This window comes from Nelumbo lutea, chromosome 6, assembly GCF_056320005.1.
Source record: "Nelumbo lutea isolate HS-2025 chromosome 6, American lotus-T2T, whole genome shotgun sequence".
NCBI classification, from domain to species: Eukaryota; Viridiplantae; Streptophyta; class Magnoliopsida; order Proteales; family Nelumbonaceae; genus Nelumbo; species Nelumbo lutea.
Window position 1 is genome coordinate 35,151,728 of NC_142689.1, and position 26,147 is coordinate 35,177,874.

Here is a 26,147-nt window from a genome sequence, read left to right on the forward strand (position 1 = left end):
TTAAAAGAGATATGGAGATTACACCATAACTTATCTTTGTCATCAACTTTCTTCTGGAAGTCACTCTTCTTGAAGGAGTTTCCACCACCCATAGCAACACTCCTTTTAGTTGCTAAAGCAACATTCTCTCCCTCAAGATTATTCATCACATTCCGTTAGCTCTTTTTTGACTGCACCAAGGTTCAAAATTTCGCAAAGTAACGGACCGTATTGGCCGATACGTATCGTTCTGATACAAGTCCGATACACGAAATGCATAGAAATTATCTATAGCGTTCCTTTTCGTATGTACCGGTTTGTATTGGACTGTTTCGGGTCTGTATCGGCCGATACGGTTTCCGAACAATCCGATACAACCTGATACAAGTCTCCTTCTCTCTCATTAATTTCATTAAATTATATTTAAGGCCAAATTATCTCTCATTAGTTTTATATTTACTCCTATATTTAAATGAATTACTCTCTCATTAATTAGTTAATTACTCCTGTAATTAATGCATAATTTTAAATTTGAGTTTCAATTTTAGCACCTAATTGGAATTCTCTTCTCATTAATTTTGTTAATTAATAACCCTCTTTCTCATTAAATTCGTTTTGTTAGTATAAAATTACAAATTAGCAATAGCAAGATTCGAACCCTAGCCATTAGACTTTAAGAACAAGAGGTACACCAATCACCACTAAACCATGCCCATTTGCTTGCTATAAGTTTATGCATTTTTATTTTTAACTAGATTTTATCTTTTTCTTGGCATATGCTTATCAATAAATGTTAGAATTAGTTATTACAATTTATGTATTTATAAATATTAAGATAAATTATATTGATTATTTTAAAACTAATGTATATCAATATACATTTTAGGTTTTTTTTTTTGTTTTTTCACATTTTAGTTATTCCATCATTTGTCAATAGTTATTAAGTGTGTCTCGATATCTCGAATTTTATATAGACCATTAAATTACAGTTTTTTTTCTTTTAAATAACTTATTTATTGTTATTAATATATTTTTTAGGATTTATTTGCATTTTTTAGCATATTTATGCGTATCTTGATTTTTTGTCCGTATCTTTTAGGTATTCAAAGTGTATCCTGATACGTCTCTTAAAATTATCTTTTCAATACACCTTATGTTTCTGATGCTTTAAACCTTGGACTGCACTGGAGCATATACTTCTTGTACTGATGGGAGGTTTTTACCCCCCAATATCTGAACCCTAATAGATTCATATATGGGATTCAGCCCTAATAGAAAGGCAAACACTTGTTACTGGGAAACCAGAGACTTGTAAGCTTTGGCATCTGTGTCACACTTCCAGTCTATATTCTGATAGTGATCTAGTTCCTTCCAAACAGAAGTGAGGTCTGAATAGTAGACGGAGAGACTCCTCTCCCCTGTTTACAAGTTGAGGAGGCAGCCAGCAACTGATATATTTTAGCATAATGCCGTTGTTCGATGTATGTAGACTATGCCTGTTCCCATATCTCATGAGCTGTTTCTGCCCACATGAAGGTCTTTCTCACTTGTGGCAGCATAGATTATAACAGCTATGACATCACCATGCTGTTTTCTTAGTCCCAGCTATCATGTTCTATACCACTAGACTGGGATTCTCTAATTCTGCCATTGTTATATCCTGCTTTTCCCCTTGCAGTTATGTAAAGCTTGATTCCCCTTGACCATTCTAGGTAATTGAGGTCATCAAAGGGAATCACAGCCATGGGAAAACTCATGTCAAAACCTCGGCTCATCCCACTCTGGCTAGAGGTAACACCAGACATACCAGAATCTTCTGAAGACATAGAAGCTAAATCGGATCAGTCACAAACCAGCTAGATAACAAGTTTTTCAGTTCAGTTCGGACCCACAATACAGTAAAAAAAACCAGGTTGCAGCAATCTGATCAAGTTTTCAGTTAAACCACACTTCTGGACACAAAAGAAAACTTGTTCTCACACAAGGAAATCACAGCTGGTCACACACCATTACTATTCTCAGGTTTCGGCCCTACTGAACCCTTTCAGATTGGTCACACATCATTTCAGATGTGTAAAGTTTATAAAAAAAACAGATCTGACCATTCAATATGAATGGAAGAAGGAAATAAACTGCTGTCACAACAGTTACAGATTTGTAGTCTTGAAGCAATAACACTTTTCTGGGCATAACAAGGACCACTTGATCCACATACAATGAGACAAAACACTCTCACACCAGCCACAAGTCATTAGACCCACATAACCCACACATCTGGGTACAAAAAGGATCAGTTCGATCCACAAACTGAGGAAGGAAAACTAAAAAAACTCGCAGCATTTGATTTTTTTTTTGATAGTTTCTGGGCTCACGACCAAGGAAAAGGGACAGTCTTGCATTGAGCTTCCTCACACGTCCACCAGATCTTGTTCTTTTGTTCGATCACCAATAGACAAAAAGTGAAAGAAGCGCCGCCCTGGTCCTAAGATTGGATCTGCGGCTCTGATACCATGTTTTCTTGGTGCTGAGATGGTATGATTCCAGAACAGAGAGAAGAGAAGAAGAAGGGAGAAGAGAGAGAGAGAGAAGAGAGACAGAATTGAAAGAGGCCAAAAGTCAACTGGCGGTGCCAGTTTAATTGGTATTTATACTAGGGAAACCCTATAGAAAAAAAGAAAAGAGAAAATTACAAAGGTGCCCTTGCGGCACTAAACTTAAAATAAACTAAGTTATTTCAACAGAACCTTTTTGCATGGTGCAAATACTTTGCCCCCTTAAGTGGGGTGTCTCTTAGTAGGGCTGTCTGTTTATTCTGTTTGTCATCCCTCCCTTTTTTTGCCCTTTTAATTAATATAAGTTACCTTTTTTTTCAAAAAGAAAAGTCAGAGACTATTTCTAGAGAAGGAAAGAGGTAGGGATGCCCTAATTGAAGCAATTACATTTATGGTGATTCATAGGGTGGAGGCTTCGAAAATCTTTGAAGGAATATCGCGTGTGTATCTGATGAGAAAGTGGAGGGAAGGTGGCTGACTCTGTTCCATTGAAAATTGTTGTTAAACCCTCCTGGACTGCTCCTACTAATGGGTTTATGAATCTGAATTTTGACGGTAATAGTGAGGGCAATCCTAGACCATCAGGTATTGGAGGTGTTTTCAGAGATGAGGATGGTTTCATTAGGGCTCTTTTCTCAAGCCCTATTGGAGTAGGTGACTCGTTTAGAGCTGAAATTTATGCTGTGATGGAAGGAGTTCAGATGGCCAAGGAATTAAATATTTCTAAGCTAATAATTGAAAGGGTTTCAAAGCTTGTTATTGGATGGCTTCAAAAAGAGGAGGAGATGGGCTGGTGGGATTACATAAATGAATAAAGGAAGTTCAGGTGCCTGACACAATGCATGGAAATTCAGCTGCATTGGACTAAGAGAGATGCTAATTGTTTGCCTGATGTTTTGGCCAAGCAAGTGGTGGGAAGAAGCAACTTTTTCTGGGCTATATTGTACTTTTTTGTTTCACCTTTTGGGGGGATTTAAGAGAGTTTATCTCCCCCCTCTCTTTGTAATCTCATTCAGTTATTGATATTTTTTTTTCTGCTTATGAAAATTTGTTTGATAGTGCAATTTTTTGTGCCCAGCTTTTTTTTACTCCTAATGATATTCCCCTAGAGATGTATCTACTTTTGGTACCGATATAGTTGGTCAGTGGTCTGCCTAACCCTCCTGCTTACCTTCAAAAAATATTTTTAAGAGATGGCTGGATACTTGGTTTCATGGAGATTGTGGGAAATTGTATCATTTTATTGATGGTACTTTTTTTTTATACATAATAACAATACTTTTGTAAAGTTTTGACTGATGAAAAACTAAGTTCCACAGCAATGTTATTTTTTATTCTTTCTGTCAAGTTTCAATATTATTTGCCCTCTCTTGATATTAAGTATTTTCAACAGGTATGGTGGATTGTATTGCTTTCCTTTTGGGATTTCTCAGCTATATGTTTCTTCCTGAAATTTGGAAATACTCTATTTTATGCTTCAGGTGGAAGCTTTGTTCTGCTTTTCTGTCTACTAGTTTCTCTTCTTATCTCATTTACATTATTTGTTAGATGCTAGTTTCCCTGCATATCATTATGCTTTAGATAGAAGGCCATTTCTATGGTATTTATTTCAAGAGAAATGCTAATAAATAATACTTTTGGATTTCTTCACCTTGCAGATAAGGTGGGACTATGAAGGACATCCTACTTTGTCTTGTAGTTTGTCTTGTTGTAGGTCCTACCATGCTTGGAGGGCGAAGTTGTTTACTAGTTTTCCTCTTTGAATCGTGGGAATTTCATTTAACATTATTATGTATAAACATTCTTGTCATAACAGTAAAAAGATTATGTATCAGTATTTTGATTACCTTTACTGAATATGCAGAAATAATGGACTTTGGTTACCCTCAAAATCTTGCTCCGGAAATTTTGAAGCTTTATATTACTCAAGAAGGAGTTCGCTCTCCATTCTCATCCAAGGTTAGATGTGAGTCTAATATTGTAGAATATAGGATCCTATGACGTATTAAAAATTTGAGGTGTTTCCTAGACCTATGATTTCTGTTACATATATTAGTTATTCATTATGGTGATACATCACGCTCTAGTGTATAAATTTCCTTAAATGTTTTTTTATGTGAAATATTTACAGCCTGCAGACAAGCCGGTTCCAAATGCAACTCTGCAAGTTACTGGTGCTGTTGGTTGGCGAAGGGAGGGCCTAGTCTACAAGAAGAATGAGGTGGAAATTCTTTTATTTTTTGTTATGAAATTTAGAATGGGAATCTGTTCTTCCGGATTTTCATACATGTATTACAGGTATTTCTGGATATTGTCGAAAGTGTCAATCTTCTTATGTCCTCAAAAGGTATTTGATGGGTATCCTAACTGTTTATTTTCCTGGTACCATACCATGTACTTGCATCTTTGGTTGAATCTGAAATATTGGTGATTATAGGTAGTGTTCTGCGTTGTGATGTGACTGGGAAGGTTCTCATGAAGTGCTTCCTTTCTGGAATGCCTGATTTGAAATTGGGTCTAAATGACAAAATTGGTCTTGAAAAGGAATCACAACTTAAATCCCGCCCCATGAAAAGGTAGATTCCAAGAAACCTGCTTCTTCATAGATGATTATATATATCCACAAGTGTTGTGCACAATATTTTTCTCTTTTCATATTTTGATGCATTCATCAGTTTTCCTCTAGCAAATTCTTTAGCCAATATTGAGTTTGTGATATCAAATTTATGCAATTAGTTTCACTGTTCTCTTAAATCAGGACTTCCCAACAAATCCAGTGCCAGGTTTAGCCCATGTTATTTGTTTTGACCTTGATTATCTAATGATATAAATATCTTCATATTGAACTTAATTACTTGGTTATAATGTTAATATTATCTTTGTCCACTGTTTTTTTCCTCATCAAGACTAATTGTTAGCTTTCTGTAGTTAGATGTGTTTTTCCCGTGTCTCTGTGTAACCGTGTATATTTGCATTAACTTGTGCATATGCAGGCCAGAAAACCTGTGGGGCTGCAAATGCTATTGATCTCTGGAACTTGTAGTACTTTGCTAGGATTAGCTTTGCTCCCTTTCTGTAATGGTGCAAACTGTAATTATTCTTGCTTAGAACCTAGTGTACAAGTACAAAGAATCTTTTTTAATGGTCTGATAAGAAACTCCTGATTAGATAAGATCTAAAAACAGAGATTCATAAAACCTGTAATACAAAACAGTGAGGTTCAACAAACAGTGAAAGAGTTACAAATAGAAGATCAGGTGCATTAGTTAGCCCCGGGGCTAGGCATTCCCCATACAATCTGTCTTCTTCTCACTCAACTTCTGGCTAAAGAATCAGCTAAGACATTAGCCAATCTGGGTTGCAAAATTAATGAGGCGTTCAACGAGGCAGTTTTTTTTATGAGTAATAAAAGTATTATTGAACTGCTTTAGAATTGTAACATCATACAACAACCCATGGAGAGGCGTGAGCTGCAGTCTCTCCCAATAGCTCATAAATAAACTAGTAATGAATTACATAAATCATAGCTGAGCCCAAAACAATTCTTCCCTATTTACCCCTTGTTTGGCTAACACATCAGCTAAAGTATTTGTTGATCTCCCCACCCACTGTATAGAAACCAACATGTTCCTATTTTTATGAATACTAGTGGAATGGCCTATGCGATGCACAGGGTATTTGATATTGATGGTGATATTTGACTATGCTTTTATATATTGGGTATAGATTTGTAATTTATGTTATTTTCTTCAATTTTTATGATTTTCTATTTTTTTTGTAAATTTTCTATGTATTTCTTTGTTTTTTATAATTTATAATATTTTCTTTATTTTATGTGTTTTTTCATAATTATTTGCAATAACAATATATATATATATATATATACATATATAATGGGAAAAATAGAAAGTTGAGGGCAAAGTCGAAAAGTAAAATTAGTGTTTTGACCAAACCAATTGTACCATTCTCATTTTCCAGTATGATATATAAGTTTCTATGATTTTCTACATTTTTTTTTGTAAATTTCCAATGTATTTCTTTGTTTTTTGTAATTCATATTGTTTTCTTCATTTTATGTTTTTCATAAATATTTTGTAGTGATAATATATATAATGGGAAAAATAGAAAGTTGAGGGTAAAGTTGGAAAGTAAAATCAGGGTGTTTTGACTAAACCAATTGCAACGTTCTCATTTTTTAGTATATAAGATATACATGGTATAGAAATTTTTATGATTTTCTATATTTCTTTTTGTAAATTTTTTGTGTATTTCACATTCTCATTTTTTAAGAGGGGATAGGATTGGAAATATGAAATCAGGAGTGGGTAGAATTGGAAATGTAAAATCAGGGTGTTGGACGATGGACGCTCATCCATTTCTCTTTTTTATAAATGGGTAAGAATTAGAATTTTATTAAAATTCTTAAAGTAAGGATTGTACAATCATCCCTTAGAGAGGCACGAGCTGCTACCTCTCATACAAAGAAAAAACATATCATAACTGTGTCCTGAATAAACTAGATCCGTTCACCCCTTGTTTAGCCAAAGCATCCACCATCCCATTTGCTGATCTTCTCTTCCATTGTATGCTTAAATTCATATTCCTGGTTAGCCAAGTAAATTTTTTCATTTCACCCCTATAACACCAAATTATAGATTCAGGATTCCTTAGCCATTCTACCACTAGTTTCGAATCCCCTTCTATCACCACGTTTGTCAAGTTTAGCTCACTAACTATCTGCACTCCTTGAAATGCAGCAATCAATTCATCTTTGACAGAGTCCCCCATACCCACAGGACCAGAAAGCGGTGCTATAAGTTTACCTTCTCCATCTCTCACCACCCCTCCAGTTCCACAAGGGCCTGGATTACCTTGGCAACTCTCATTAATATTCAGTTTAGCAAAACCTTCAATCGGGGGTTTTCAGCCAAATAAATTTCTTAATTTCATTCTTGTAGCACCATATTGTATCTTCGGGGTTTTTTAGCCAGCCCACCACCACCTTGGAATCCCCTTCAATGATTATATGCTCTACTCCTAATTGGTTTGCAAACTGCACCCCTTGTAAAGCAGCTAAAATCTCAGCCCTAACAGAATCTCCAACTCCTAAAGGACCCAAGTAGAGTAGTACCACCTCTCCAAACTCATTCCTCAGAGCACCCCTCCATTCCAGGTAGAACTAGATTGCCCAAGCTACTTCCATCGAAGTTCAGCTTTAAAGAGCCTTCAGATGGAGGAGACCACCTTGTAACTATCTTATTTTTAATGGAGGAGCACCTCACTACTTGTGCCTAGTTTCTTCAAAGGTTGTCATAGGAGAATTGTTGAAAGATTTCCAAAGTCTTCAGCCATAGAATTGCCCTAATCAACGCACATTCTTTTAGTTCGTGCATTCTTCTTTCCTTCTCTTGAATAATTTTACCATTCATTTCCTCCCATAAAGTCCAAATCAAGGCAGCACGAGCACATCTTCACATAATTCTCCCTCTTTTAGTAGGCCAAGTGAAAGTAGAGCATTCAAAGATCAAGCAGACTTCAATAGGCAAGCTTCAATGGACACGATAACAATCCTCCCCATGAGCTCTACAAAGGGTACACCAGTTGTTAGGAACCTGCCTAACTCAGGGCTCTTCGAGGGGCCAACCTCCTGAATCCTTGGAAGAGGAGAGAGAGAGAGAGAGAGAGAGAGAGAGAGAGAGAGATTAATGTCGAAAGAACCTATGTCTTATTTCTCTTGTGCTTTACTACTTATACTGTTTACAATTTTGATTTCTTTCTGTTACAGCTGTTGCAAGTGGATGATTAGTTGTGCTGATGTGGCCTCCTCTTGTAAAACTGAGTATTTGCTCTGTTGGTCTGTTCCAGTAGTCTTTACACCAGTTGGGAGAAATATAAAGGAAAGGTCTTCGCTTTTGTAGGTTGTCTAGAGTGTTTACTTTCCCATGATACACTTCTCAACAAAATGCCATAATCTTTGGGGAGATTGACCTGCACCAAATTTCCTTTGAAGGAAAAAGCTATGGGATAGTGGATTGAGAAATGGACTTGAAAAAAGAAGCACAAGTAAAGGTCCCTTTGGGTCTAGGAGCCCACACCCTTTTGCTTGGCTTGGAGAGATCTAAACAAAGCTGGTTAAGGAAACACAATAAGTCAAAGAGGGATTCAATTTCATCATCCCTTAAACCCCTAGAAAACCAAAGTCCTAGGTAAGAGCCATAGGTGTTCCTGGAGAAGTGAAAAATTTTGAAACCACCTCTTTTTTATAAAATGAAGCAGAAAATAATAATGGGAAAAGGTCCTCTAGAGGGGTGTTACCAATCAAATGCCTAGATCTATATGTTACAACCTCAAACCCGTTTGAACTACCAAAGATTATTGCATTCTATCTCTATTTAAACTTCACTTGATCTTAATTTTGTTGTTAATTATTGTAGTGAGAATGGGCTGAATGGGCCTTAGTGCTTTTTATTTCTTTTAAGTAGTGTTTAAATTTATGTTTGTTGGTTATGGGCTTTTTTTTTTTCTTCAATTATTTCTTTAGTGCTGGCCGCCCCATTAAGGACATCTAGGTAATTGTACTTAATTTTAAGTTAACAAAAGAGATCAAGTGGAGTAGAGAGAGGTTCAAACTCTTCTTTTCTCTTCCCTTCTCTTCTTCCACAACCTACTACTGAAACCTATTTCTTCTTCTTTCTCTTTGTTTCTTTCTTTCTTTTCTTATATTTTCTGAATTACTACAGGTGTATTTCTCAACTTAGTATTAGAGCGGGTTCTCACTTTCAACTTCTTTCTCTTTCTTTGCCCATACACAGTGTGTATGGAGAACTGATCGGTTTATCAATCATCAACTTACGCAGCCCAGTTGAATCCCATGGCAGGTTCTTAGAGATTCTTCCCGAAAACCCTAAATAACTAGAGAAATCTTGTTACATGTCGTAGAGACATTTTGAACCAGGTGCTTGGGGATCGGATGTAAGACTTTAGATTTCTATTGAGGTCGGTTTTGGTTGGACCGAGTTTTGGAACCTTTGGTAGGAGCAGTTGAAGTTTCTCTCTTTCTCCCCATCCTACCGGGTTCTGTGAAACCCCATTTTTGGGAGGTTGAAGGGTGGTCTTTGCTTAAGACAGTAAATCTAGCCTAGTAAAACCCTAATTTGATTTTCGTTTTCATCCATTCACTCAATGGAGCAAACTGGAGGAGAGACCAAATATTCCACAAATTTCGAGTTTGGACATGGGGAGTTAATGGATAATCTTTTTGGGGCTGTGAATACTATGAAGTTAGATGGGTCCTATTATTTAGATGGGTCCAATTTTGGGGCTGTGAATACATGTGTGTAGTAGAGGAAAATGGGGTTACATTATCGGGAACAAGAAGAAATCGGAGGAGGATGATCCTACCCATAGTTGTCAAGGTGATGCCTAGGCGGGTGTCTAAGCGACGCCTAGGCGACAAGGTGCCCTTTGAGGTTTGCCTCGCCCAATCGCCTAACAGTCTTCTACTTCCTACCATAAAATGCTTTTTTATTCATTCTTTTTTGAGATTATAACTATAAAATAGACATTATTAAACTAGAATAATCATTTTGTGTGTTTATATACTAATTTATTTTTATTATTTTCTTATTTATTAGGGTTTAATCAACACAAGCATTGCTAAATGCTGTATTGAACCCTCAAAGACTTAAAAACTTGAACCAATATGTAAGGAAGAACTAAAAATTTTATCTAATCAGCACATTTTCTTCTTCCATATATTCTTCTTCTACTTCTTCTTCTTCTTCTTCTTCTTGTTCTACTAGTACTAGTACTACTACTACTACCAATGCTTTTTATTTTCTTCTTTTCCTATAACAAAAATAAGGGTTCAGCCCCTATATTTTTTGAATTTTATTTTCCTTCTTCCTTTTCTTCTCATGAGTATGTTGATTTTCTATACTTTAATATGAAATTTATACTTTTCTTATGAAAAGCATGAATAATTATTAAAGAAATATGGTTGTGGTACCTAGGGAACTACCCTAGGATCTTTTTTTTAACATAAAAAAATCCATCACCTAGGCGGGGGCCTGCCTAAGCGACTAGGCGCCCCCTAGTCGCCTAGCCTTGCCTTGGCACCTTGGAAACTATGATCCTACCCATGAAAGGTGGATGCCGAAAAACTACACAATAGTGGGTTGGTTAGTGAATTCTATGCAACCTCACATTAGTTAGCATTACTTGTGGATGTGAATTACAAAAGAAGTGTGGGATAGTGTCACGGGGACCTATTCCTAAAAGGTTAATGTTGATCGGGCCTACAAATTTGAAGCATGATGTGAATAATCTAAGATAGAGAAAGAAGCCCTTAGCCGTTCTACTTCTCTATGCTAAAATCTCTTTGGCAAGTGATTGACCTGATGGAGAATGTGGTTTGGGGTTTCACGAAGGATGCAAAAACATATAAAAAGTTGGTGGAGAGAAATTGGGTCTTTGAGCTCCTCACCAGACTCAACTGGTGTATGATATTGTGAGGTAGAATGTTTTAGCAAAGGATGAGGTGACTTTGTCTCAAGCGTTTGCTGTGGTGAGCAGCGGGGAGAGTAGAAGATAGGTTCAGTCTGTCGAGTTGTAGGTTTATCACTATGCCAATGTCAGGATGTGGCCGAAGGTTAACACTGAGAAGAAAGATGTTATTTGTGAATACTGGAAGAAGCCTAAACACACTAGAGGCACCTGTTGGAAGCTGCGTTCGGGGCTCATTCCTTCTAGACTCAAGAAAGAAAATTGTGGAAAAAGGTTTGAAACTAGAAAAGGTGGAAATGCAAATGTAGCCACCTCCTCACAAGGTGAACAAGGATAGGGTGGAGAGAAGCCAGTGGGAGAACAACTTGCAACCACCAGGGTTGAGTATGAGAAGTATGGCCGAATCAGTCATTTGGAGTCCATTGCTATAGCTCCTTTAAAGATTGTTCCTTCCTCAACATATGCTCAATTAGGTATTCGTGCCACAACACATCATGCTTCTTTATCAGGTGCTCATAAAACCTCTTGGATAATTGATTATGGTGCTTCTGACCATATGACCAATATTTCACAGTTATTAACCTCTTACCAACTCCTTTCTGGTTGGGATAAGATGTCCCTTGTTGATGGCTCTTTTACCCCTATTACGAGAAAGGGAGACATTTAAGACCTCTAATGCCCTGAATTGCAGTTTGACCTTTTCCCCTTCATATTGTGTTTTTCAGGACATGAAATCTCAGAAGGTGATTAGGAGTGGCCATGAAGTGAATGGGATCTATTTGTTAGACATGCCTGAACAGAGCCAAGTACAACCTAAGAGAATTGCATTTGTTTCAAAGTCCACTGTTTATATTATGTTATGTCATAGTCGTCTGGGTCATTTGTCGTTTTTTTTTTTTTCATTTAGTTGTTTCTAGAGTTATTGAAAGGAATTAGTCTATCGAGTCTACATTGCCAGTCCTGTGAATTCTCAAAGCATTGTAAGAACACTTGGTGGGAGGAGTGCTCACGGTTTGACTAACCAATCCGTGGGCCTATTTTTTAAATCAAACCGAGGAGAAGCCGAACTGAAGCCGATCGGTTAACTGGTTGATTGGTTCAGTTAACCATCGGTTTGGTTCGTTGATTTTTCAGTTTTTTTATATTTACAATATATACTATAAAAACATATAAATATATAATATAACTAGAAAAGAATAAAGAAGCAATCATTGACTTAATCTTTGTTAGGGTGATTCACTGGGTCAAGTCTATGAAGCTATTTGAAGGATTCTTAGTAGGAGATATCATTAGAGATCGGAAAGAAGTAGCCTGGTCCAATCGGTTGATTAATTCCCTTGTTCCAACTTGGTCTCCTCCAACTTTGGGGTTCACTAAATTGAACTTAGATGGTAGCAGCGAAGGAAACCCAAGCCCTTTAGGTATAGGTGGAGTGTTCAGGGATGAAGAAGGTCAAGTTTTGGCTATGTTTTTAGGCCTATAGGTTGGGGAGATTCTTTGAGAGCTGAAATTTTAGTAGTATTAGAAGGGATAAAAAGAGCCAAATAGCTAAATATTAGGATGTTGCAGGTGGAGGGTGACTCTAAATTGGTATTGATTGGTTGCAAAAGGAAGATGTTAGTTTGTGGAAATTCTCAAATGAGAAAAAGAAAATTTACCAGCTCACTCAAGACATGCAAATTCAGTTTCAGTTCTCCAAGAGGAGTGCCAATTCTTTTGCAGACTTTTTAGCTAAACAAGGGGTGGGAAGAGCTAGTTTCTGTTGTATTTTCTTCCTAATCCTTTATTAATAAAAGTTTATGTTACTGATAAAAAAAAGCTAAAAACAGAGAATCCCTTGAAGCCCCTTGTCTAGCTAAAGAATCTGCCAAAGCATTTGCTGATCTACTAACCCACTGAAATCTAACAAGTTTTGGCTATGTTTTTAGGCCTATAGGTTGGGGAGATTCTTTGAGAGCTGAAATTTTAGTATTAGAAGGGATAAAAAGAGCCAAATAGCTAAATATTAGGATGTTGCAGGTGGAGGGTGACTCTAAATTGGTATTGATTGGTTGCAAAAGGAAGATGTTAGTTTGTGGAAATTCTCAAATGAGAAAAAGAAAATTTACCAGCTCACTCAAGACATGCAAATTCAGTTTCAGTTCTCCAAGAGGAGTGCCAATTCTTTTGCAGACTTTTTAGCTAAACAAGGGGTGGGAAGAGCTAGTTTCTGTTGTATTTTCTTCCTAATCCTTTATTAATAAAAGTTTATGTTACTGATAAAAAAAAGCTAAAAACAGAGAATCCCTTGAAGCCCCTTGTCTAGCTAAAGAATCTGCCAAAGCATTTGCTGATCTACTAACCCACTGAAATCTAACAAGGTTCTTGTAAGCCATTTGACTTTTTTTTTTTTTTTTTATGATATCCCTATATCCCCAAACAACAGTTTCTGGGTTCGACATTCATCCCATTATCACCTTAGAGTCTCGTTTAACTATTAAATTAGTCACTCCAAGTTGATTGGAAACCTGTAGTCCATAGTTGTCAAGGCGATGCCTAGGCGGGCTCGCCTTGCCCAGTCGCTAAGTAGTTTTGTGCACTATGTTATAAAATACTTTTATATTTTTAATTTTGACATTATATTTATAAAATAGGCATTAATAAACTAGAATATTCATTTTATGTGTTTATGTACTAATTTCTTTTTATTATTTTCTTATTTGTTAGGGTTTAATCAACACAAACGTTGCTAACTGCTGTATTGAACCCATGGTTCAAACTTCAAAGTATTGATACACCTCTGTGTATCAACAAAGGTGTATCAATACTTATAATGATACTCCCCCTATTTTTTTATTTCTTTGGTTTTCAATTTCAATATATATATATATATATATATTAAAAAATGGGTTCTCGAAAACACCTGTAAACATGTGTATTGGGGCGCTAAAGACCCAATACGGGGTATATTGCATCGAAGTTTTGATCCTTGATTGAATCCTCAAAGACCTCAAAACCTGAACCAACAAGTAAGGGATGAGCTTAAAATTTTGTCTAATCAACACATTTTCTTCTTACGGATCTTCTTCTTCCACCTTTTCTTTTCTTCTTTTCTTATAACAAAAGTAGGGGTTCAGCCCCTATATTTTTTGAATTTTCTTTCCTTTGTTCCTTTTTCTTCTCATAAAATGTTGATTTTCTAAACTTAAAACATGAAATTTATACTTCTCTTATGAAAATTATGGATAATTATTAAGGAAAGATGGTTATGGAACCTATCGAACTACCCTAGGATATATGGTTTTACTTAAAAAAAATCCATCGCCTATGCGACAAGGCGCTCCCTGTCACCTAGCCTCGCCTTGGTGCCTTAAAAACTATGTTGTAGTCCTTGTACCACAGATAATATCTCAGCCCTTGTAGAGTCTCCATAACCCACTGGACTTGAGAATAAGGATATAATGTTGCCATCCTTATTCCTCAAGATCCCTCCTATACCCGAAGGCCTGGATTGCCATGACTTCTCCCATCAAAGTTCAACTTTACAACTCCTTCCGGAGGGGGTAACCAACTTGGTTGTGTTTTATTTTTCTTGGATGAGATAGATGCCACTGCTGCCCAACTCCTTTGAATTTCATCACTAGAGTAATCTGCAAAGAGATCAATAGTTTTTAGCCAAAGGATTGCCCTTGTCATTATACAATCCTTTATTTCAGTAGTGCTTCTCTCCTTCTCCTGGAAAATTCTAGCATTTCTTTCCTCCCAAATTGTCCATAGGAGGGCTGCCCTAATACATTTCCACATTACTTTCCCTCTCTTTGTTGGCTAACCAAAAAAAGACGGATCAAAAAGCAGATTTACTTCAGGAGGCAGGTTTCACTTGTACCCAAACAACATAAAAACCTAACTCCAAATCTTTACTTCAGGAGGCTGCCCTAATACATTTCCACAGTAGTCATTATGCACTTTACATAAAATGCACCAATTGGGGGGCAAGCATGAATAAGGTCTCTTTTTTTTGTACATTGTCCATAGTATTAATTTTACCATAATACACTTCCCAGCAAAACCCAACAATTTTAGGTGGAATTGGCCTTGATCAGACTTCTTTAACTGGTAACAACAAAGGGGAAGGTGTATAGCATAGCCATTCGAGGTCAAAGACCAAATTCTTCTATCTGGTTTAGGAGGATCCAAACAAACAAAATCAAGTAAAAGTAAGAGCTCAAAGACAGTAACCGATTCCTCATCCCTCAACCCTCTACGGAACCTAAAATCTCAGTTAAGAGACAATGAGAGAATGGGGGGAGAAAGAAACCTCGAAACAAGCTCCTTTTTATAGAGGGAAATAGAAAAAAGGGAGGGACGAAGGTTTTTTAAGGGTTGGTTGCCCACCCAAGCATCTTCCCGAAAAAGCACAAAGTTACCATTATAGACATCGTACCTTATTCCAAGGTGTAGTGAGTGAGGCTCATCGAGATACCCGACATCCCAACCAGATTTAGAACAGCCATGGATACTAGCCACCACATCGTGCCACAATCTCTCTTTCCAGAGGCCACCTCCATGACCACTTGCCCAAAAGAGCTTCATTCTTGTTTACTAGGTCCCCTAACCCTAAGCCTTCTTGTTCCTTGCTTTGACTCACCACCTCCCATCTAATCAAATGTTCCCTTTTTTCTACACTTGGCTCCCACAAAAAACCGCCTATCAACTTTTCTATCTTCTTGGCTTCCCTAACAGGTATCCTAAAAACAAACAAAAAGTAGATGGGTGAGTTTGCGAGTGTGGTCCTAATCAAAGTTATTCTACCCCAGAGAGATATAGTTCTTTTTCTAGGTCACTAGCCTTTTTTTTAAACTTCTTTTCCACTGGGTCCAAAACCTACTTTCCTTTGGATTTGCACCTAGGGGAAGTCTTAGATAGGTCAAGGGCCAAGCAGAAATAGGGCATTCTAAGCAAGCAACAATAGACTCCAAGTCCCTTTCATCCACATTTAGCCCCATCACACAATTCTTCTCAAGATTAATTTTCAGGTTTGAGACATTCTCAAAGAGGGTTATTAGATTTCTCAGATTCCTTGCTCTTAACAAGTCACATTTCTCACAAAAGACTATGATATCATCTGCAAACTGAAGGTGGGTAATTGAAACTTGATTTCTTCCTAATCTCCATCTTCTTATCAATCCAACCCTGTCTGCTTTTGGCAAAAGTGTACTAAAAACATTAAAAACCAATGTGAAAAGGAAAGGGGACAATGGATCACCTTGTCTCAAGCCCCTACATGCTAGGAAAAAGTCCTTTACTACTCCATTTACTAAACTAAGTAATGGCAAGACGTCAGACAACCACCTATCCACTTGCACCATCTATCCCCAAAACCACACTTTCTGAGCACCTCTAGCAGAAAACTCAATTCACTAAATCATAGGCCTTTACAAGATCCAATTTGTGAACAAAACCTTGCCTACCCAATCTTCTCATCTCTTCTACACCGGTACCTTCGGCTTTTAAAAAATATCAAACCGAATCCGAATCGACTCGGTTCAGTTAACTAGATTTTTGGTTCGGTTCGGTTTTTTGGTTTTTCTTGCTTACCCCTAATGGTAGCTATAGATATTTCATCCAGTTTATTGATGATTTTTCATGATATACCTGGATTTACCTTATGCATTCTCGTGCTAAAGTGCCTATACTTGTACAGTAGTTCCATGAACACATACTCAGTTTACCCCTAATGGTAGCTATAGATATTTCATCCAGTTTATTGATGATTTTTCATGATATACTTGGACTTACCTTATGCATTCTCGTTCTAAAGTGCCTAAACTTGTGCAGCAGTTCCATGAACACATAATCAGTTTAACACCCATATCAAAATATTTCGATCGGACAGTGCTAAGGAATATTTTGGGAAGGACCTTCCCCCCTATCTGGAGAAGTTTGGGGTTGTTTGTTAGAGTTCTTGTGCACATACTTCACAACAAATGGAGTAGTGGAGAGGAAAAACAGACATATTATGGAAGTTGATATCAACAAACCCAGAGCAGAATACAATTTTCTGGGGATGAAGAATGGATGATTTGACCCTACCCCATGGGTCCTTTATATAGAAAGTGAAATTACAAAAATTATAGAGGGGCCCTTGTAGGGTAACACAATTTAGAGAATTTACAAAGAGGTCCTTGTAGGGTTGAAGTGAAAATAATAATAAATAAGAAAACAATACAATAAGGACTACATAAAATGGTACATTGGGGAGTTTCTTCACACTCCCCCTCAAACTGATGTAGAGGCATGAGCATCAGTTTGCTTACTAGGAATAAGTGTCTGGATCTCGTCATGGCCTTTGTAAAGATGTCAACAACTTACATATCAGAGGCAAAATGAGGGAGAGAGATAGAGTTTGTAAGAAACAGATCATGGATAAAGTGGCAGTCCACCTCAATATGCTTTGTCCTTTCATGGAAGATAGGATTAGAAGCAATCTTAATGGCACTAGTGTTATCCGCATACAGAGGAATGGACGTAGGAGAGGAATGTCCGAACTCCTGAAATAATGATTGAAGCCAAACAACTTCACTGCAAACAGATGACATTGCCCTGTACTCTGCTTCCGTAGAGGACTTGGAAGCAGTTTGTTGTTTCTTGCATTTCCATGATATTAGAGTCACCCATGAAGACACACCACTCGGTAGTAGAGCGTCGTGTGTCAGGGCATCCAACCCAATCTGCATCAGCATAGGCCTTCTGTTGGAGAGAAGAAGATGAAGAAAAGAAAAGACCTTGTGATAAAGAACCTCGATTATAGTGGATGATACGCTGTAATCAGATGAGGTTGACGAGGTGCAAAGACAAACTAACAACTTGAACTGCATGTGAGATGTTAGGACGAGTCATGGTCAGATCGATGAGAGACCCTACAAGTTGCTGATAGAGGGAAGCATCAGGAAGCAGGGAGCCTTTTGATTTGGATAATTTGACATTCAGCTCCAAGGGAGTATTAACCTATTTATTATCACTGAGGTTGGCCAACTTAACAAAACCAGAGGCATACTTGTGTTGGCAAACAAAAAAAACCTTAGGAGCTCCGCTGGACTTCAAGTCCCAAGAAATAGTTAAGAGGGACGAGATCCTTCATGTGGAAGGAACTATGGAGAAGAGACTTGAGGTCATGGATTCCTTCTATTATCATCTCCAGTCAATAGTATGTCATCCACATACAGTATGAGAATGGTAAGGCCCTGGGGTCTTTTCCAAACAAAGAGAGAGTAGTCCAATGTGCTTTAGCTATATCCATCTTGCACAACAACATCTCTGAATTTTTCAAACCAAGCTCGAGGGGCTTGCTAAAAGAACACCAGCTGTAGTAATCTTGGCTACAGCAGCGAAAGTCTCTTCATAGTCAATGCCATACTCTTGCTTATATGCCACACGCCTGGCTTTGTAATGGTGCAAAGACCCATCAGATTTCAGCTTAATGGAATAGACCCATTTGCTCTCTATAACAGAGCCATCTGAAGGTGTTGGGACAAGGTCCTAGGTGTCATTCTCATGCAAAGCTTGAATCTCTGCATCCATGGCTTCTTTCCACTGAGGGCTGCTACTAGCCTACTGGTAAGAATGGGGAGGGATCGTAGGCGTAGGAGTTGGATCACGAATCCGCTTGCAAGAGAAGACGAGAAGTTCCTTTTCATCAATGGATGATGGAGAATCCTGTTGTTCAAAATCATGCAAAACTGAAACAGAGGGTGCAGATAACTTGGCAATTCCTAAAAACAAGGAGATATGCTCAAGAAAAATCAAATTTCGAGAAATATGAATTCGACGTGCTGAGGGGTTGTAACAAATGAATCCCTTGTGGTTCGGGCTATACCCCACAAAAGAGCACATGACAAACTGAGCTGAAAGCTTTGAACGTTCATGAGGAAGATGAACAAAGCATAAACACCCAAAGATATGAAGATGGGAAAGATTTGGGGGGGGGGGATCCAAACATCTTTTGATGAGGAGAAATGTTAGCAAGCACAGATGATGGGATACAATTGATCAAGATATATTGCAGTGCTAACGACCTCAACCCAGATGTGGGAGGCGCATGTGATTCTTGTAGGAGAGTCCTTAAAACATTGAGAATGTGACCATTCTTTCTTTTTGCCACACCATTTTGCTGAGGAGTGTTAGGCAACATCGTTGGACTTGTATGCCATGATGTTTCAGGTAAGCCAAAAAATCTCCGTCATTGTATTCTCCCCCTGAGTTTGAGCGTAAGATTTGCACATTCACTTGGAAACAAACTTGAACCATGTAATGAAACAACCTAATGGTTGGAAAAACTTCTGATTTGTGTTTGAGAAGGTAGATCCAAGTGTACCTGGTACAATCATCAATAAATAGCACAAAATACTTGTATCCCATCCAAGAAACAACAAAAGCCCAAACATCACTATGAATGATTTCAAAAGGTGAAGTAGCATGTTCAGCTCGGTGAGTGAATGGTAAAATATGACTCTTACTCAAACAACAAGAAACACAAGATGTATCAAAGGATTTCATAGAAGGAATTTTAGTTTTAATAAAACCAAACTCAAACAAGTATTTAAGTTTATCAGAATTTGGGTGGCCCAAGCGTTTATGCCATAAATCCCAAACATAGTTTCTTTGACTCAATGTAGAAGAGCTCAAAAAAGCAGAAGATGATGCTGATGGAGATTTCTCAAACTCCAATGCAAACATGCGGCCCATCCTATGCCCCTTCCCTTTTACCTTCCCAGTGCATTGGTTCTAAATCAAATAACCATTAGAAGAAAATGTTAGAATATGACCTTCATCAACCAATTGGCCAGCTGAAATAAGCTTGGCAGTAAATTTAGGAACAAGGAAGGTTTTAGCAAGGGACAAGGAATTTGAGGGAGAAAGTTTGATACACAAGTCATCACTCCCAATGATGTCAAGTTTCTCACCATTAGCAGTTGTAATGTGTTTATGGTTGGTTTCAGACATTCCGTTTGAAGGTTCAGGATAGGCCCAGTCATATGATTTGTAGCACTAGAATCAATTATCCAAATGGGAGAAGAGCAATAACTGAAGAACTCACCAGATAGCCGATAACAGAAAAGGCAGCTGAGATGGTGGAAGATACCAATTGTTGTATCAATTCTTTATTCATGGAAGTAGAGGATTCTCCCTTGGCAATAGGGGTATCGGACACTCGTCCCTCATACGCTTGATAAGCTCGTGACTGATTCTTCTTCATGGGTCCCTTGGGTGGACGAATTGGGCAATCTAGAATGATATGTCTCTGTTGTTTGCAATATGTGCAGACATTCTTCTTTTTGCAATGAGAGGCTATATGTCCATATCCTTGACATTCGTAGCATTGAGTTTTAGAAGGGTCCTTTCCACCAGATTTCTTATTCCTCCGTGCAAGAAAAACGGTATCAATCCCTGAATCAGGATGTTTCCCTTCTATGTTTGCAGCAGTTAGGAGTTTAGTTTCTTCCCTCAACAACTCTCCCATCACAAAGTCTAAGTCTGGAAGAGTTCCTCTACTCAAGATATTTGACTTGATTATTTCATACTTAGGTCTCTGCTTCATGAGAAATTGGTTAACTTTTCTATTTTCAAAATGTTTCTGCAAATACTTGACACATTCAACGGGATTAGAGGGTTCAATATGAAAAAGTTCATATTCAGCCCAGAGATCATTAAAGCCTGAATAGTATTCTTGTATCTTTTTGTCCCCCTGGCAATAAGCAAAGATTTTAGATTCAATCTGGATTGATGATAAACCTTTTTCAAGTAAGCATACATCTCATAGGCAGTCCTCAGTCTTCTCATAGGAACACTAATGTGATGTGAGGCACAATGGAGCTCAAAATCCAGGAGAACTTTCCGTTGTCAAGCTTTCATTGTGTATAGGCTTTACTATCAACCTCAGCCTCATCAGGTTTACTTACAGTCCCATTCAAGTAACCTTCAAGTCTCTTTCCCTCAACATAGAAATCAAAATGGAACTTCCACATATTGTAGTTAGTTCCATCAAATTTTATAGGGAGAAAATCAACCTTTTCAGCTATCATTAACGAGCAAAAAAAACAACCTAGAATATCAGTACTGATGTTGGAAAAGTACTCAAATCAGCAATGAACAAGGCAGAAAAAAAATTACTTAAGCTGAACACAATATTCTTCAGAAAAGTAAAATGAGGGCTGAGGCATGAAATACAGACAAATCCAATGCAACTTCAGCAGGAAACTTTAGAGAAGAATGAAAAATCCTCCAATAGCACCACAGAATTAGGGCAACACAAACTAGGGTTCCAAGGACTGATATAAGTCGATTATGACAATATTGTGATGCACCAACCTGAAATGAAAAGTTTTCCAGATCAGTTTTGTAGAGAGGACCTGATGTCTGTTAAAGTTCCTCAGTCAGAATAAGAACCCAGGTTCGAATACTGCTGCTGTTGTGGGAGGAAGCAGCCAGACTGTTGAGTCTCCTTAATCTGTGACTGTTCGGAACTGAACCACAGAGAGAAAGGCTGCTGCCACCCATGAGAAATCAGTACACAGTCAGAGGAAGAAAACAAAACTTCTGCCGTCTAGGAGAGAAGACCGGAACACCTCCAAGACTTGTCAGTTTCTGGTGATTTTCTGAGGGAAAGAAGGTTCTGGGCGACACAGCTGGTCAGAAATCTTTCCAGACAGAAGCCTTCAAGAGGAACCATGGTTAGAAGAGCCCTAACACCAGCCAAAAGCACCCTGAGAATAGAAACCCTAATATGCCCAACAAATGAGCAAGGAAAGAACAGCCTGCTCTGATACCATGTCAACAGACCCAGAGCAGAATACAAAATTCTCAGGGTCCTTTATATAGAAAGTGAAATTACAGAAATTACAGAGAGGCCCTTGTAGGGCAACACAATTTAGAGAATTTATAGAGAGGCCCTTGTAGGGATGAAGTGAAATTAATAATAAATAAGAAAACAATACAATAAGGACTACAATAAAAATGATACATCAGGGAGTTTCTTCACAGTTGCAAGGAGCATCCTTTTTGCTACCTATGTTCTTGTGAAGTTTTGGGGTGGTGCAATTTTAATAGCTACTTTCAAGAGAGGTGTGCCTTTCTTTCATTACATCAGAAGAGTAGCTAGCAGATTTTCTAACTAAGGGAGTTCCAAAGGAAAAGCTTCAACATTATGTAAGCAAGATGGGCATGATTGACATTTATGCTTAGCTTGAGGGGGAGTGTAGGAGAGGTGTGCTTAAGTTTATGTTTGTTGGTTATGGGCCTTAGTTATGTTTTTCTTTTTTTTTTGTTTTTTTTTAATTATTTCTTTAGTGCTGGTTGCCTCATTAAGGGCATCTGGATAATTGTACTTAATTGTAGAATTAAGTTAATAAAAGAGATCAAGGGGGCTACAGTGAGAGGTTCGAACTCTTCTTTTCTCTTTTCCCTTCTCTTCTTCTTCTACAACCTACTGCTGAAACCTCTTTCTTCTTCATTCTCTTCCTTTCTTTCTTTATTTTCCTATATTTTCTGAATTACTATAGGTGTAATTCTTAACTACTATAAAGGAGTTGTCAGCCATGTGAACTGTTCAAACCATATATGGTCCCATTGTCGGTTCTAGTTTTCCTAAAATCCAAAAATTGACAAAAACCGTTTGACCTGGGTGGTTGAACCATTGACCCGGTTGACCTGGTCACTGGTCACGAGTTACAACTTACAAATTTAGGTACACGAGTTACAACTTACAAATTTAGGTAACTTTTTGAGATCTACGCATTCCGAGGTGCCACTGCCCTACTATTTTTGCCAAAAAACAACTTTTTGGCCTCAAATCTTAATTCTATGTTTTTTACAAATAAAAAAATAAAAGTTGAAATAAAAATGTTTTTTAGGGGAAGAAATAAAAAATATTAATTAGATGTAAAATAAAACATACATATGTATATATACATATATTACATGTAGAATGTAATTATATATTATTTGTTCTATATAACATATTGTATACGCATATAATATATTTATGTATTTATATATATTGATGACATGTCATGGTCTGACTTGTCCGACCCAGACAGTCGAACCACTGACCCATGACCCGGAGGCAAAATTGGTTCAGCCTCCAGGTCAATTTTTAAAACACTGGCCTGAGGGAATAAGAATTGTGTTCTAGGGATTATTAGAATGTTACTGTCTCAACACTTTAAGAGACCATTTGATCTTTGATCTGACAATTTGGTGTCATAATCTCTGAGAAAAGTCCTGGAATGTTGTCAGAAGAAGAAGTCTGAAAGAGTATTTTTCTTATCAAAATCAAATATGGATTCCCTAATTGCCAAACTCCGTGCAACAGATTCCTGGTCTCCATGCAAACTTCCATTTCAATAATTCAAATATCTAGTTTTATACTGATAACTGTTTCATGACAAGGTGCTTTCCATATTTCTTTTGTGTGTGTACTCAGTTTAGGAACCACATCTAATCATCATTCTAAATTCTCTCTTTAGCTATACATACTCTAACCTCTAATATTGGTATTGTACTCCCAATTCTATCATACTTGTATACTGGAGGTTATTGTACTTTATGGGCACTTGGTTTTTATTAATGAAGATTCAAACATCTAAACACATTATTAGGTTATTAAATCTATTCTCCTGGTTTGAAAAATATACATCGACCTTGATGAAACTGATTGGTTCTCTTTGATATTACTCTTGTATACAAATTTGTCATGATAAACTTTGTTCTTATAAAATAGAAATTTACAGTTATTGATAAAAGACTGTTCTTTTAAAATTGACATGTGTGTGTTTATGTGATGATGGGATTCCTGCAAGCAAAAACTCTGCACACCATGAAAGCATGGCAATCCTGTTGCACCTTGGGGACATCTCCCCATGAATTTAACATAAACGTATGGGAGATATTCCAAATGTGCGGCTGGATGCTATGTGAGCAGAGTTTTTGCTTGCAGGAGATCCAGGCTCGTGTGTGTGTGTGGGGGTGCGCTTGCATGTGCATGTAAAGTCATTCATGTACATATTGATTTATGAGTGATAAGCTTGTTTTTCTTGGATTTCATTTTCTGTCTATCTGAAGTGCATCTTGCTTCTTTTTGCTCATGCCTTTCTTTCTAGACCATACTGAGCATTATATCTTGGCCGTTAAGGAATCATCTTCTTCCTTAATGGGTTGTCTCTACTTGTAGTTTAAAACTGCTCATTTTTAGCATATGGTTGATCTATGAGTGATAATTTCTTGGATTTGATTCTCTGGCAACTTGAACTGCATCTGTCTTCATTTGTTCCTGTCTTTCTACCCTATTTTTAAATATTACATCTTGCCTGTCAAAGGAATGATAATTCTTAATGAATCGACTGTACTTTTAGCTTGAAGTTGCTTATTCCTTGGGGCTGCAAAAAGATTGGATTCAATTTGGATATAATAAGTTCCAAATTTGAACTGTTAATATGTGGATTCAAATTGAAGCTTGTCAATTATATCTTATTAATAAGATATTTGTTACACATTGAAGAAATGATTTGTTACACATTGAAGGGGCTAGAAGAGCTCAGGGTAGACCAAAAAGATACATGGGTAGAAGTAGTAAGTTATGATTTAAGCACTAATAATTTAACAGTAGATATGGCGTTGAATAGAATGGATTGGCAAAACAGGATTCATGTAACAATCGGTCCCATATAGTTGGGATTAGGCATGGATGATGATGATGCTTATAAATTACTTTGGTATTGTATATCATGAATTATAAATAACATCAATGGAAAATAAAGCAATTAAAGTGGTTCATTGGATCAGGGTACCTTGCTCCATTCTCCCTTTAGTGCAGTAGAACCTTCCTAATCAGGATCATATCAAGTTGAACTTTGGCAGATACAGAGTGGTAAGCCCAAAAACATGAGGCATTGGAATAGTATTCAAAAACTGTTTTGGAAAGATCTCAGCCATGTAGTGAGGCCCCATGGAAATTGGGGTTCTACTAGAGATGAAAAGAATGTAGTCTTATGGGGGTTGAGATTGAACAGTTCACTCAATTCTAGGAACTTGGTGGCAGAAGAGGACTTCAAAGTGGCAGTGAGAGATGGCTAAAAAAAGCTACCAATAGCTCATCACAGCAAAGAAATGCTTTGAGAGAAATAAGACAGCTGGAAAAGGATCTCACAATCACTTATTCATCAGTCAAAGATCAGAAAATTCCTTGGCTGATTCATTAGCTAAACAAGGGATAAGTAGGGGCCAAATGTTTGAGGGTATTTATATTTATAGGACAATAACTTGTATCTCAAAAGGAAGGGATTAGGTAGCTTATTCTAGCCTATTGTAGAGACACTATGGGTTGCCTTGGTTGGGAGCGCATTTATGTTATGTATCTTATGTATAATATCATTATTTTCTTTCTTGTATACAGTCCTTTGTTCTTTGTATTAGAGAAGGGCATAACTGTTCTTTCTCTCTTGTACTCTCTTGATATATAATACATCTCTTTTGGAAATGTGGTCACTGAGAGACACCTTTTCAGCTTCTTGTGCATTCTTCGAACTGACTCTGACATGGCAACAGAGAAAAGAAAGAAACATTCTCAAGAAAGACAACATTTCTAGAGTTCCGAATCCATCGAGCACAAGGGTCATAACAGAGAAACCCCTTGTGATCCAAGCTATATCCCATGAAGACACACAAAGCCGAATGTGGAGTATGATTTGTTCATTCATGAGGAGGTAGATGTACAAAACACATGTAGCCAAAAACATGAAGCAAATGGAAGTTTGGGGGCCAATGAAATAAGCATTGAAAAGGAGAGGTGTCATAGAGAATACAAAAGAGAAGCAAGTTAATGATGTATACAGTAGTGCTGTCTGCCTCTTCCCAAAAGTGAGTAAGTGCATGTGCTACAAGGTTCTCACAAAACTCAATATGTGGCCATTCTTCCATTCTGCCACCCCATTTTGTTGTTGGGTCCTAGGACATGATCTCTATGATTGAATTTCCTGTTCCTTTAAGTAATCCCCCTCCCCCCGAACTGGTCAAACATCATTGTGAATCAACTAAAAAGGAATAGAAGAATGTGTAGTAGTAGATAGAAAAGGTAAA

General features: G+C 37.4%; 1 protein-coding gene across 2 annotated transcripts in view; it reads left to right on the plus strand.

Moving 5' to 3' along the window:
- Positions 1 to 26,147, plus strand: part of LOC148848505 (AP-2 complex subunit mu-like) — an 80,330-nt gene that overhangs the window by 29,813 nt on the left and 24,370 nt on the right. Inside the window, exons 4-8 of one of the 2 annotated variants that reach the window (XM_088949695.1) lie at positions 3,925 to 4,012; positions 4,396 to 4,490; positions 4,663 to 4,752; positions 4,830 to 4,878; positions 4,969 to 5,107. In XM_088949695.1, the coding sequence (XP_088805821.1) occupies positions 3,925 to 4,012; positions 4,396 to 4,490; positions 4,663 to 4,752; positions 4,830 to 4,878; positions 4,969 to 5,107 (461 nt within the window). The remainder of the gene's footprint in view (positions 1 to 3,924; positions 4,013 to 4,395; positions 4,491 to 4,662; positions 4,753 to 4,829; positions 4,879 to 4,968; positions 5,108 to 26,147) is intronic. The other variant, XM_088949694.1, reaches the window with a different exon arrangement.